Below are 14,929 nucleotides of genomic sequence, written 5' to 3'. Positions count from 1 at the left end.
TGCTGGGATTACAGGCTTGAGCCACCGCGCCCAGCCGCAACTTTTAAGTAAGTTTGAAATTGTTTCAAAATTAAATCAAAAACATTACAAATTAAAACCAGGTACATAGCTGTAATCATGAATAGACCATTGAACATGATACATTGCTAAATTCTTTATTTTGCCTTAACATTTTTCTGTGTGTGTGTGTTTTTGTTTTGTTTTGTTTTGTTTTTGTCTGTTTGTTTGTTTTTTGAGACAGAGTCTCGCTGTGTCGCCCAGGCTGGAGTGCAATGGCGCCACCTTGGCTCACTGCAACCTCTGCCTCCCGGGTTCAAGCGATTCTCCTGCCTCAGCCTCCTGAGTAGCTGGGATTACAGGCGCCTGCCACCACACCTGGCTAATTTTTATATTTTTAGTAGAGACAAGGTTTCACCACGTTGGCCAGGCTGGTCTCAAACTGCTGACCTCAGGTGATCCGCCTGCCTCGGCCTCCCAAAATGCTGGGATTACAGGTGTGAGCCACTGTGCCTGGCCAACATTTTTCTGTTTTTAAAGAGAGAGTATTAAACAGGTGTCTTTGCTATAGAAAAGAAGAAACTTTGTGTCCTGGAAAGTGGTAAGACCTCTGGGCACTCAAAGTAAAATATTCCAAAGTTCATCTTTGCTCTTTTCTATCTCTGCTTTTATGAGGACCTAGACACCACTGAGAATTCTCGTACCTCCCTAGAAGAATCCATTGGCAACCATGATAGCTGCCTTATTTGATCACAACCTTTTAGAAATACATATTTATTTTAAAGTATTTCTAATATCTGAGTTGCTAGATTTCTGAAATGTTATTTGCAGTCTTCTGGTACTAAAGTGAACTCACTTATTTAGGTTATATATGTGAGATATAGGACAATAATATTTACTATTCTAGATAAAGTTATTCCCTAAAATATTTTTAGATCTTTATCATTTATCACATTCTGTCAATTTTCACTAGAGTTTTACCATCTCATTCTGGGAATTTTAATTCTGAAGTAATTCAGTTTGCTAAATACTTGCCCATTTGTGTATATAATTAGAAATATAATTTGTATTGTATTTTGATTGATAAACCCCCCTTCCTCTATATTCCCTTCTTAGTTAATGATACCATCATTCATCTGGTCATCTAAGCTAGAAATATTGGAATCACATTAACTTTCTCCTCATCCCCTCAACAGACAAGCACACACATACCCCTGTCTCTGACGGGCCTTATGTTATGTTGCTTTTCTCTGACCTTTTCTTGAAACATCTCTGCCTCAACAGATCTCTGAAAAGCCTTTATAATAACATTGATAACAGCAATAAGTGAGTAATGGTAGGCAGTTTATGTAATGTCTACTACATGTCAGGCTCTATTCCAAGAGCTTTGCAGATTAACGTATTGGATCCTCAGTTGGGCACTATAATTATCCCCATTTTATTGTAGAAGAAACAGGCTCAAAAGGCTAAGTTATATGCGCAAGTCACATAGCTAAGAAGAGCTGGAATTTGGACCCAGATAATCTGACATCAGAGTTGGATTCTTAACCCTTCCTCAGTCCTATTCAATCTCATCCAAGTAGATTTGGGCCATTTTCTATTCCCATAGTCACTTGTGCCTGTATCTTTATTTTATTATATTGTAATTGTGTATGTACATACTGGTGTCCCTAGAAGACTAAAGAGAATGTTACTATTTATATTTACAAAAGTAGAGAGAATAATGAATCCACATATACCGGTCTCTAATTCAACACATCAACATTTTGCAATACCTACTTCAATTATCTCTTTCTTGGTTTTCTTCCTGTTTTCCTAAAATATTTGAAAGCAAAACCCAGACATCATGAAATTTCACCTGTAAATACTTGAGTATCTTTTAAAGGGGCATATTAGGTAACCATAATCACATTATCATACCTAATAAAATCAACATTAATTACTATCCTCTTAATCATAAGTTTCTTGAAGGCAGAAATGATTTCATCTCTGTGCTCTGCAGAGCACTCCCTGATATATGTTGGAGTTTAACAAATGTTTGTTTTGATTGAAAAATTTATTTATTTATTTGAGATGGAGTCTTGCTCGTTGCCCAAGCTGGAGTGCAGTGGCACGATCTCGGCTCACTGCAACCTCCGCCTCCCGGGTTCAAGCAATTCTTCTGCCTCAGCCTCCCGAGTACCTGGGATTACAGATGCGTGCCGCCACGCCCAGCTAATTTTGTATTTTAGTAGAGATGGGGTTTCACCATGTTGGCCAGGATGGTCTTGAACTCCTGACCTCACAGTCCGCCTGCCTCAGCCTTCCAAAGTGCTGGGATTACAGGCGTGAGCCACCGCGCCCGACTGGAAAGTTAAAGTTGTTTAAAACTGTAACATTGGCCGGGCCTGGTGGCTCAAGCCTGTAATCCCAGCACTTTGGGAGGCCGAGATGGGTGGATCACAAGGTCAGAAGATCGAGACCATCCTGGCTAACATGGTGAAACCCCGTCTCTACTAAAAAATACAAAAAACTAGCCTGGCGAGGTGGCGGGCGCCTGTAGTCCCAGCTACTCGGGAGGCTGAGGCAGGAGAATGGCGTGAACCCGGGAGGCGGAGCTTGCAGTGAGCCGAGATCCGGCCACTACACTCCAGCCTGGGCGACAGAGCGAGACTCCGTCTCAAAAAAAAAAAAAAACTGTAACATTGATCCCTCAGGAACAATGTTATAAATAACCATCAGGTTCTTGGGTTAACTGACAACTCCCATTTAATCTACAGCGATTAGATTAAATAGCACTAAAGTTTAGGCCTGAGCCCTTTGGAGCCTTAAATCCTAAACCATTTTATCTTTGAATATTGAGTCTGAGAAAAACCTGAGTCTAATTTAGCTCAGCCCTGAGTTTTCTTGTTCCCACTGTCAATCCAGGCAGGACATAAGAACAAGGGCTCAACAGGATGAGAGTGTTCATTGGTAAAGATTTTTTAGAAGGAAATATGGCAGCATCCACTAAAAAATAATATGCACTTCAAAGAAATTTTTCCATGGATTTCCATGCACCCCTGCATGTGTGCTAACATGTATGTAGAGGATATTCATTGCCAAAATGGTATAGTAAAAAATTGGAGACAACCTATATCCCTCATTATCCAGGGTGTAGATTGATAAGTTGTGGTTCATCCACTTGTAGTGCCAAGCAGGTGTTGAAGGGAGAGGAAGAGCTATACATGTTTGTGGTGTGTGTGTGTTTGTGTGTGTCACACAATGGGAGAGTGGACCACATTGCAGAACAGCACACGTTTGACCCCATGTTGATGAAAACATGTGCATGTGTGCCAGGGCAGGGAACATCACACACCGGGGCCTGTCAGAGGTGGGAGACTGGGAGAGGGTTAGCATTAGGAGAAATACCTAATGTAAATGATGAGTTGATGGGCACAGCAAACCAACATGGCACATGTATACCTGTGTAACAAACCTGCGTGTTGTACACATGTACTCTAGCACTTAAAGTATAATAAAAAAAAATATGTGCATGTGTGCATCCTCCTATTTAAGTCAAAGTATTTTGAAAGGCAGGCAGGAGAAATGCTACATTGTTAGTGGTGATAGCCAGTAAGCTGGGGAGGTAAGATGGGTAAAAGTGAAGGAGACTATCATATTTTACTCCATGTACTGTTGTACAGAATAAATCTTTTTTAAAATTTACATTTTTTCTCTTTGCTACTTCAATCAGCAGAGAATGAATCTTTTTTTTTTTTTGGAGACAGAGTCTCACTCTGTCCCTGTGCTGGAGTGCAGTGGTGTGATCTTGGCCCACTACAACCCCTGCCTCCCTAGGTCAAGCGATTCTCCTGCTGCCTCAGCCTCCCAAGTAGCTGGGACTACAGGTGCGCACCACCACGCTCAGCTAATTTTTGTATTTTTAGTAGAGATGGGGTTTTACCATGTTGGCCAGGATGGTCTCGATCTCTTGACCTCGTGATCCACCCACCTCAGCCTCCCAAAGTGCTGAGATTATAGGTGTGAGCCACCACGCCCGGCCTATAGAATGAATCTTTTCAAAATAAAAATGCATTTGTCTTTTGGTTGACTTCATATCAAATTTTTTAAATCAAGGGCTTGATATGTACAAGACATTATACTGTAAACAATTTTAACTGGTTTGAAAATGAAAAATATAATACTTTACTCTTTTGAGATTTGAGAATAACAAAGGCTGAAATGCTTTTTAATTGTTATAAACTGGACGTACTCAATAAACTTACTTAACATTTCCTATGTGACAGGCACTGTGCTGGGTGCAGGGGAGATCGAAGACTGTATGAAACAGACCTTGCTCTCCTGAACCTCGTAATCACTGGGAAAGCTCCTGTGTGTCTCTAGTAACAATGGCAGACAAGGGCCATAGAAACCACAGAGTGCCACAAATATGAATTGTTCAACATGACTTGAGATTTTTAGATTTTAAACTTGGATTTTTTTTTTTTTTTTTTTTTTTTTTTTTTTTTTTTTGAGATGGCATCTCACTCTGTCGCCCAAGCTGGAGTGCAGTGGCGCTATCTCAGCTCACTGTAACATCTACCTCCTCGGTTCAAGCACTTCTCCTACCTCCCTCCCCAGTAGCTGGGATTACAGGCGCTTACCACCACATCCGGCTAATTTTTGTATTTTTAGTAGAGATGGGGTTTCACCATGTTGGCCAGGCTGGTCTCGAACTCCTGACGTCTTGTGATCCACCTCCCTTGGCCTCCCAAAGTGCTGGGATTACAGGCATAAGCCACCGTGCCTGGCCTTTTTTTTCTTTTTCTTTTTCTTTTTTCTTTTTTTTTTTTTGACAAGGTCTCCCTCTGTCACCCAAACTGGAGTGCAGTGGCACGATCACAGCTCATTGCAGCCTTAACCTCCTATGCTCAAGCAATCCACCTCAGCCTCCTGAGTATCTGGGATCACAGGCGCATGCTACCACGCCTGGCTAACGGTTTTTCAATTTTTGAAGAGACAAGGTCCCACTGTGTTGCCCAGGCAGGTCTTGAACTCCTGGGTTTAAACAATTCTCCCACCTCGGCTTCCCAAAGTGCTTGGATTATAGGAATGAGCCACAGCACTTGTCCTCAACTCAGATTTTTAAATGAATGCCCTATCTCAATTTTTATTAAATTTTAGTTACAGAATGCCATAATGTCTTCTCTTTTATAGATTGCCCTGGAGTGATACACATGTAGTTCACAGAAAACTGGGGTTACTTTACACATTAAAAAACAATGGCAACAATAGTTAAACCCTGTTCAAGTAAACTTAAATAATAAACAATACTAGTACAGTATTTACGTTGCATGTCAGGTTTCATGTCACATCTTGCTCGTCCCATCTGTCCATCCATCCATTTAATTCACTTATTCAACAAATTTTATTGAATGTCTACTTGGGCATTGTTCTAGGAAACACTGAAGGCATTGCAGTAAAAAATAAACTTATATTTTAGAAAACACATTTTAACATTAAAAATACTGAAAGTGTGAAATCAGAGCAATTCCTATGCAAAAGTAAGGAAGGGGCAAGGTTCACTGGAGCTTTGCTTATTCCATTTCTTATTACGCTCACAGCATAATACTTGTATGGCTGGTTTACAGAAATCTCTGCCAAAACACCTCAGACCTAGTACATTTTTCCTGATGTTAATGATTTGGATATTAACTGAAATACACAATTTAAAAATAAATATTTATCAAAACATGAATGGACTTTAATGTTCCTAAAACAAGAAAAAACATAAACCTCTCAGTTTTACTTCATCTTGTATGTATAGATATTTGAAATATAGACTGTCCAATTTTATTCCTAAAACCTCTTCTCTCTAATGTCAATATGTTAGACTTTTCTTTCTCATATCAAAGTAAGTGTTGAAAGATACTGAGTATCATATGCAAAGTTTTCAGTTTTTTTCTTAATTGATTAGTACACTTTGATATTTATACTATGAGATCATTGGTGAAGATGTTACAATGGCCATTAATTGGTGAAGTCAATAAAACAGGATTTAGAGCAGAAAATGCAAGTCAAGGCTTCCTAGTTAGTGACTTCTGGTACTACAACGGTACTCTCAATTTCTGTTTTCTCAGCTACCAAATGATAAAAGATTTGTGAGAAGATTAAACACAAATATGCTAAAATGCTGGAGAAGCAATAAAGCTCGGTAGATATTTTGCATTTGTATTCATTATAACATTGTGCTAAATAAACAGCATTTATTAGAAACCAGCAGAAGATACTATTTTAATGGTGAAATACTTTTCTCATGTCAGAACAAAACAAAGGTGTTTGTTTTTTGTTTTATCATCACTATTTTCTTCTCTTTCCCTTCCTTTTCTTTTTTTTTTTTTTTTTTTTTTTTTTTTTTTTGAGATGGAGCTTCACTCTTGTTGCCCAGGCTGGAGTGCAATAGTGCGATCTCAGCTCACTGCAACCTCCACCTCCCAGGTTCAAGCAATTCTGCTGCCTCAGCCTCCCGAGCAGATGGGAGTACAAGCCCCACCATACCCAGCTAATTTTTTGTATTTTTAGTAGAGACAGGGTTTCACCATGTTGGCCAGGCTGGTCTCGAACTTCTGACATCAGGTGATCCACCCCGCCTCCGCGTCCCACAGTGCTGGGATTACAGGCGTGAGCCACCGTGCCCAGCCTATCATCACTATTTTCAATACTGTTCTATACTTCTAGACCAGCAGTATCCGGTAAGACTTCTTGCAGTTATGGAAATGTTCTCTGTCTGTGCTTTTCGGTTTGGAGCCACTAGCCATGTGTGTCTGTCCAAGTTTAAATTAAATTAAACTTAATTACATTTGAAATTCAGTTCCTCAGTTGCACTAGCAACATTTCAAGTGCTCATAGCCACATGTAGCTAGTGGCTACCATATTGGATAGCTCAGATGCAGAACATTTTCATCATCCCAGAAAACTCAATTGGTTTAGAAGTTCTAATCATCCAGAATTACACAATAATGTTGAATAAGGGTGATCATGAAAGCATCACATATTTATCCATCCATCCATTTTATGTTTTATGCATTTTTTCTTTTCTTTTTTTTTTTAGATACAGTCTCACTCTGTCACCCAGGCTGGAGTGCAGTGGCATGATCTCAGCTCACTGCAACCTCGCCTCCCCAGTTTAAGCTATTCTCATGCCTCAGCCTCCCAAGTAGCTAGGATTACAGGCGTGTGCTACCACGCCCAGCTGGTTTTTGTAGTTTTAGTAGAGACTGGGCTTCACTGTTGGCCAGGCTGGTCTCGAACTCCTGACCTCCAGTCATCTGCCCGCCTCGGCCTCCCGAAGTGCTGAGATTACAGGCGTGAGCCACCGTGCCTGGCCTACAACTTACTTTAAAATGCGTAAAACAAGTCTGGGCTGCAGTGAGCTGAGATCGCACCACTGCACTCCAGCCTGGGAAACAGAGAGAGACTCCATCTCAATCAATCAATCAATAAAGTTGTAGCCATCAATATGCTTCCCCCTTAAACTCTTTAGCATACATAACATTGACTAGTTAAGTACTTGTTTATGGTTTTATAGATAAAATTTTACAGTGAACAAATTTTAGAGTACCAATCAATGAGTATTGACAAATGCATACAGCTGTGTAATCCAAATCCTGTCAAAATATAGAACCTTACCCTCACCCCAAAAGTTTCCTCATTTTCTTCCCATTTAGTCCCTACCATCACCCCCACCTTCTGAAGAAAGTGAAGAAACAAACAAAAAAAACCTTAATAGAAAAATGAGCTGAGGGAATACACTATTATTTCACAAAAGAAGAAATACACATTGACCAATAAACCTGTAAAGAAATTAATGCCCAACCTTACTTGAAGAAATGTGAAACAAATTATTTTATGTGTCATATTGGCAATAATTTAAAATGTTTATAACAGTGAGTATGGGCCAGGGTGTGGGGAAGGGTGCTGTCATGATGACCCAAAATGCTCTTTAACTTATCCAGAGTATATTTTAATAATTATATACATTTTTAATTTTATGAATTCCATTTAGTTCTTTTTAAAATCTTCCCAGTCATTTCCGATCATTTATTTTTGCTTGTCCCTATTGATGATTCTAACTTTTAGTTCTTTAAACTTTCACTTGTTAGATATTTCATATTCTGTTGTTGTTAACTCCCATATCTGAATTGCTTCTAGATCTATATTAGTTACAGTATAGACTTGACTGCTATAACTTACAGACCCCAAATAACAAGACAGACATTTATTCTTTGTCCAAGCAGGTAGTCCAGTACTGATATGGAAAGTCCAGTCCACAATCCACAGGGCTTCAAGTCCTCTCTCTCATTACACTGCTATTCTCAACATTTCATCAGCTCCCACCGTCTTGTCCACAGTCCAGACAGTAGAAAAGAGAAAATGGGAACACAGAGGGGTCACCCCTAACTTTTAATAGCTGGGCCTGAAAGTTAGACACGTTGCTTCCGCTCACATCTCAGAGGTAAGAAGTCACATGACCACACCTATATGCAAGGCAGTCTGGGAAATGTCATTATCAACCTTTACCTAAAAACTATATTGTGGCCTGGTGTAGTGGCTCATGCCTGTAATCCTAGCACTTTGGGAGGCTGAGGTGGGTTGGATCACTTGAGGTCAGGAGTTCAAGACCAGCCTGGCCAACATGGTGAAACCACATCTCTACTAAAAATACAAAAAATTAGCCAGGCATGGTGGCACGCACCTGTAATCCCAGTTACTCAGGAGGTTAAGGCAAGAGAATTGCTTGAACCCAGGAGGTGCAGGTTGCAGTGAGCCAAGATCATGTCACTGCACTCCAGCCTGGGCGACAGACTGAAACTCAAAAAAAAAAAAAAATTATATTGCTACTGAGGAAGGATAGAATGGATATTGGTGGACAACTAGCAGTCTCTGGAACAAGCTATAAATCTCATTTCTGCTGGCTTTCCCTCATGAGGTGGCTAGTCTCACATGCTTGATGATCTTTGATTATGAGCTTATGTTTGCTTGCTCTTAATCTGTGGAAATCTTGTGGACCTAAATTAGGGATGCTTTCCTCCAGAGAGGGTTTAGTTTGCCTTTTCTAGGAACCAAGAGGAATCTTCAGCTCTCTCACCTACTGCTAGTCTGAGGATTAATATCTTGGTTTTTGATGCTAAAGTTATTTGCCCTTGGAGGTGATCCCATGTTTACCATTTGGTTGCTGATCACTGTTCACTAAAATACAAAAATTAGCCAGGTGTGATGGCATGCGCCTGTAGTCCCAGCTACTCGGGAGGCTGAGGCAGGAGAATCACTCGAACCTGGGAGGCAGAGTTGCAGTGAGCAGAGATTGCGCCACTGCACTCCAGCCTGGGTGACATTACCAAAAACAAAAAAAAACAAATGGGCACACTGAGCTTCTGTTCACATCACTTCCCATTGGCCAGTCACACAAACAAGCCCAAAATCAGGAGGTGGGAAGTATACTGTATTCACCATGAAACCACAGCAAGGAGATGGTTGTATGAGATATTATGGGGATTGAAGAATTGGGACCAAGTATTCGATTATTCAATCTCCCATAACCTTCTAAAGAATTGCACTTCTCTCCAAATCTACCCTCTCTCCTCACACTTCTTTCAAATGATCATCTTTTGCTGCTAAACAATTGTCTTTGTTTTCACCACTGTATCCCTCACACCTAGAACAATGCCTAGCAGGTAGTATATGCTTAGTAAATATGTGTTGAATAAGTAACTCCCAACTGATCTCCCTGGTTGCACCCACTTCTCTCTAATCCCTTTCCACAGAGCAGCCAGAGTAAGGTTTAAAAACATAAATTCTATCATTTTGGTCCCAGCTTAAAACCCTACCCTGGCTTCTCTTTGCACCCTCCTTACCTTGTCCTTTATAGAGGCCATCCACTATCCAACCTGGCCTGGCACTCCAAGTGCACCTGGTATCACTAACTTCACTCCAGCTACTGCCTTCTTCCTCCTCAAACATTCCAAGTGATTTTCAACTGCAAGACCTTTGTACTTGCCATTCTCTCTCAGCGCAGTGCTTTTTCTCGGGCTCTTGGCATGCTAGCTCATCTTCAGTGAAAATGTCACTTCCTCAGGCCCTCCTCCACCATCGACCACCGACCACTGTACTTTAAGTCATCCTCTGCCATTATGTTGCATCTGCATCACCTTGTTCACTCCTTTCAATGTATTTATCATGCCATGAAATTAGCATATTTTGTTCATCACTGATCTCTAGCACCTATAATAATGTCTGGCACACATTAAGTGCCCTGTAAAAGTCTGTAATCCCACCACTTTAGGAGGCCAAGGCAGGTGGATCACTTGAGGTCAGGAGTTTGAGACCAGCCTGGCCAACATGGTGAAACCCCCGTCTCTACTAAAAATAGAAAAATTAGCCATGCGTGGTGGTGCACATGTGTAATCCCAGCTACTCGGGAGGCTAAGGCAGGAGAATTGCTTGAACCTAGGAGGTGGAGGTTGCAGTGAGCTGAGATGGTGCCACTGCATTCCAGCCTGGGCAACAGTGAGATTCCGTCTTCAACCAACCAACCAACAAACAAACAAAAATCTGTTGAGTGAGTGTACGAGAAAATGCTTCCCTCACGTTTTTAGATAATTTTCCTGCCTTTTATTTTCATCTACTCATCCATATACAAAATGATATTATGTAAATCCAAAGAAAATCAATTTAAGCTGAATAAAAATATTGGAACATCTTTGTTAATAAAGAAGAAGTTGAAAACTGGAGTTGCTCTGGCATGTGCTGTGGCATCCTTCTGCCTTGTGCCTCTGAGGCACTCAACTGCGGGGCTCAGGGGCTCAGTGACACCTACACTGACATCTATCCCTCCACCTACACTAATTCATCTTACCTGGCTCACTTGTTTCCTTTTCCCATTCTTACCCTGGCTAACATACTAGATAATTTACCTATAATTATTATTTGTTTCCTGTCCCCCACCCTGCACCACTGTGAGCTCTATGAAGCCAAGGTAGTATTTTGTTTTTTTCTGATTCTGAGTAGGTGCTCAACCAATTGGGGAAGGAAATAATGAATGTCTCAAAGGAGAGAAAGAAAACTGAGAAGGTCATGTATTCTCTCACTTCCTCCTAGTCTTCCCAGATTAAGATACCCCCCACCTTTGCACAATCTACATCTCAGCACTATATACAAAATCTCCATGAGGTGTAAATGTTCACCAGTTTATTCATCCACAGAATGGTTTTACACATATATTTATAAATCCATGTGCCTGTTGATGTTTTGCATGTGAGATCCGTTATTTACCCGAGAGTTTTCATCAGGAGGAATTTAGCTCAATATTTGTGAGATCATAATAGGATAAAAGCTGATGAAGATGAGCTCCATCCTATAGAGGCTATTTCCTCTATGAGTGGAGACTATTTTTCCCCTTCCCTAAAGGAAAGACCAGCAGTTGTTTAAATAATGAATAAAGTTAGGCACTTAAATGTGTCTTCAGGAAGGTACTGGAAGAACAGGAGGAGCAGAGTACAAGAACTATAAGCATACCTTTGTGGGGGGAACAGCCAGTTCAAAATCTTCCCAATCAGCAGTTATACTTTTCTTTTAATTTCAAGTTTTCTTTGGATTATGAAATTAAAACATTCTGTTCTTGGTTATTTTCACAAGCCTTATCATCTTGAAAGACTCCATCCTCTGCCCATCCCTCAAAAGATCAACAGAGATAAATTTTTCTTTAGAAAGCAAACTATGTTCTTTTCTTTAAAATAACTGTGATAGAGAAAGTATTCACTTTAAGTAGTTATGCTTCTACGTTGCTTGGAGGTGATTACATATGAACCTTCATATAAACTTGTGTCTCTCTCATTTAAAAGAGGAAGGAAAGGAATTACCCATTAATTATTTAAAATAATTGGTGCAACTGTTCCTATGAATTAATCCAGGCACTTGGAAGACAATTACACTCCGTGTTAATAACATTGCCAACCTTTTCCACTATGCTGCACTCCAAATACTATTGTGTTTTCATTGACAACATTCCCTATTACATATGCATATGAAAAACAGGCATTTTCATCAGAATTACTGTAATAGCATTAAGAGATTATTATTTTTTCCAATTTCCTTGGAAGAAAATTCACTTAAATTAGATTATTTATTACTCGACTGCTCTCGTATCTTGCCTGTATGTTTAGGTAAGTGGAGCCCATGAAAGTATAAAGTTCAGAATAAAAAGCATGATTTTATACATTAATGATTTCAAATAAAAGAGGAGTGCCACATTTGTGCATCACTTCTTTCGAGAAAGTTAAGTCTGTGTTCTGCTTAGGAGAGATAACACTTTTTGTCCCTGTAGGTGGCCCCCCTGGTGTAGCCATTAGTTGCTAATTACTTGCAAACAAATAAACAATTAACTCCTTAAGCTGCTGGCTGGGCAAGTGTTCATTGACATGCTAAAACTTTCTAAGACAGGATTTTAATTAGTGACGTTCTAAATCCAGCCCCCTTGTCAGCGGAGCTATAAGGTGAACTGCAGGAAGATCCCAGCCCTATACACGTGGGGCAGAGCCAGCAGAGGCCAGAGCTATTGCTCCGTGCAGACCACAAGAGGATGTCTCCCAGCCTTCAGGAAGGCTCTCAGCTCGGGGAAAGCAAACCCTCAACTTGCTCCTTTTCAATTGAGAAAATCTTAGGACTGGACCAGAAGAAAGACTGTGTTCCATTAATGAAACCCCACAGGCCCTGGGCAGACACCTGCAGCTTCTCAGGTATGCCACAGCTTAATTGTTTCAATTCTTTGTTACTTCATTTACTGTGTTTAATTTGCCCTTTATTTCATACTACATAGAGCTAGAGTTTAGGACTTTTATTTTATTTATTATTATTATTTTTTTTTTTTTTCTGAGATGGAGTGTTAGTCTTGTTGTCAAGGCTGGAGTGCAATGGCATGATCTTGGCTCACTGCAGCCTCCACCTCCCGGGTTCAAACGATTCTCCTGCCTCAGCCTCCCGAGTAGCTGGGATTACAGGCATGCGCCACCATGCCCTGCTAAATTTTTGTATTTTTAGTGGGGGGGGGGGTTCACCCTTTTGGTCAGGCTAGTCTCGAACTCCTGACCTCAGGTGATCCGCCTGCCTTGGCCTCCCAAAGTATTGGGATTACAGGCATGACGCACCACGCCCAGCCAGAGTCTAAGACTTTAATGCCTCCAGCTGAGTCCTAGGAGAAATGAAAAGAATATCAGCTTTGGATTGAGCGAAGTAGATAAGTTCACTCACAGGAGATACCAAGAACCTGCCTTTAATTCAGATCTCTCCTTGTTTGACACATCAGATATTTGAAATCTCTTTTCACTGAAAAATACATGACATTCAGACACCAAAGAGGCAGTATTACCAAGACAGGATCTTCATTTTTTATTGGTTTTTGGTTAATGGGGGGCAATTCTCTTGTGAATCCCAGAATTCCACTAGGAAAAGAAAGATGAGTTCCTGAAACTACCTCTATAGAACTTTGTGAAACGTAAGATTGACCATCTAAGATAGGGCTTATTTTTCTGTCTTTAGGGAAAGATGGTAACTTATGTCTACATGTCCCAAATCCTCCTGGTGGGATTTCATTCCCCAGCATGGTGGATCACCCAATGCCAGAAGAAAGAGCTTCGAAATATGAAAATTACTTTTCAGCCTCAGAAAGACTGTCTTTGAAAAGAGAGTTGAGTTGGTATAGAGGCCGAAGACCAAGAACTGCTTTTACTCAAAACCAGGTGGGAAGTTTTTTCACCCAATAATGATAATACAAAGGCTTTAATTGACACCAAGTTGAGCAAAAGCCCATTCACTTTGGTATCTCAGTTTAGAAGCTTTATTAATGAAACAATAGACTATCATATTTTAACAATTTCCAGGTAATCATTTTAAAAGGCATCCAGATTAATTACCAAGATTTAAATGTAGTCATTTTACTCTAGAAATTAAAGCTCATTTTGGTGACATACTGAATATCAACTTTTTTTTTTCTTATTCTTAGATTGAAGTGTTAGAAAATGTCTTTAGAGTAAACTGCTATCCTGGCATTGATATTAGAGAAGACTTAGCTCGAAAATTGAATCTAGAGGAAGACAGAATCCAGGTAATTTTCAAATTTAGTTGTTATTCATGGTGTTGAAATGTTAAGAATAATAAAATAATGTTTCTGAGACCTATTTTATTTTTCCTTAACTTTAGATTTGGTTTCAAAATCGGCGTGCAAAACTGAAAAGGTCCCATAGAGAATCACAGTTTCTAATGGTGAAAAAAAATTTCAACACAAATCTCCTGGAATAGATAGAAAACTAAACAAGTGAAATTATCTTCTAATTGCAGAGCATGAAGAATCAGTGGAAATATTAAATGTTAAAATGTGATGTTTTCTTTCCTGCATTTAATCTGAACATTGTCATTTTTTCTGAAAATATATTGTATGTAATTACTATTATAGCATGGTACATATTATATTTGGGTACTTTTAGTTATAGTAAAGACCTTTTCTATATATTTTAATAAACATTTTCAGAAAAGTTTGCTATTTTTTAAGTGATCCAAATTAATCTAATACATTAGTTTGTTTAAAATCAATAGACTCATGACTAAGTGACTCCACAAGCTGGATTCTAATTATAAAGTATTTCAAGTAAAATAATCTGAAGAACAAAAGCGTGAGTTGTTTCCATTAGTTTCCTCCATGCACATTTTGAAACATAATTATGCTTCACTATATTATAGATTATGATTTATTCATGAATCTTCAACTTCTCTTGATTTATAGCATAAAGCAGTGAGAATTTCTTACCATCTATCAAAACAAATTCTTACAGCATGTTAGTTTCAAGGTTTTTTTCCAAGTAAAGTCATTATGCCAAAGTACAAAGATACAAGTATCAGCTAGCATATTTATACCAGTGGT

General features: G+C 39.5%; 1 protein-coding gene across 2 annotated transcripts in view; it reads left to right on the top strand.

Moving 5' to 3' along the window:
* The window catches only part of HESX1 (HESX homeobox 1), a 26,818-nt gene extending 12,217 nt beyond the window's left edge, over nt 1-14,601 (top strand). For both annotated transcript variants that reach the window (XM_017894148.1, XM_017894149.1), the window contains exons 3-6: nt 12,486-12,752; nt 13,552-13,751; nt 14,015-14,116; nt 14,212-14,601. In XM_017894148.1, the coding sequence (XP_017749637.1) occupies nt 12,596-12,752; nt 13,552-13,751; nt 14,015-14,116; nt 14,212-14,310 (558 nt within the window). In that variant the 5' untranslated portion in view covers nt 12,486-12,595 and the 3' untranslated portion in view covers nt 14,311-14,601. The remainder of the gene's footprint in view (nt 1-12,485; nt 12,753-13,551; nt 13,752-14,014; nt 14,117-14,211) is intronic.
* Nucleotides 14,602-14,929: the final 328 nt, after the last annotated feature.

This window comes from Rhinopithecus bieti, unplaced genomic scaffold (assembly GCF_001698545.2).
Source record: "Rhinopithecus bieti isolate Rb0 unplaced genomic scaffold, ASM169854v2 scaffold_21649, whole genome shotgun sequence".
Taxonomy (NCBI): domain Eukaryota; kingdom Metazoa; phylum Chordata; class Mammalia; order Primates; family Cercopithecidae; genus Rhinopithecus; species Rhinopithecus bieti.
The sequence above is the reverse complement of the archived record's forward strand: the minus strand, read 5'-3'. Positions and strand labels throughout refer to the sequence as shown.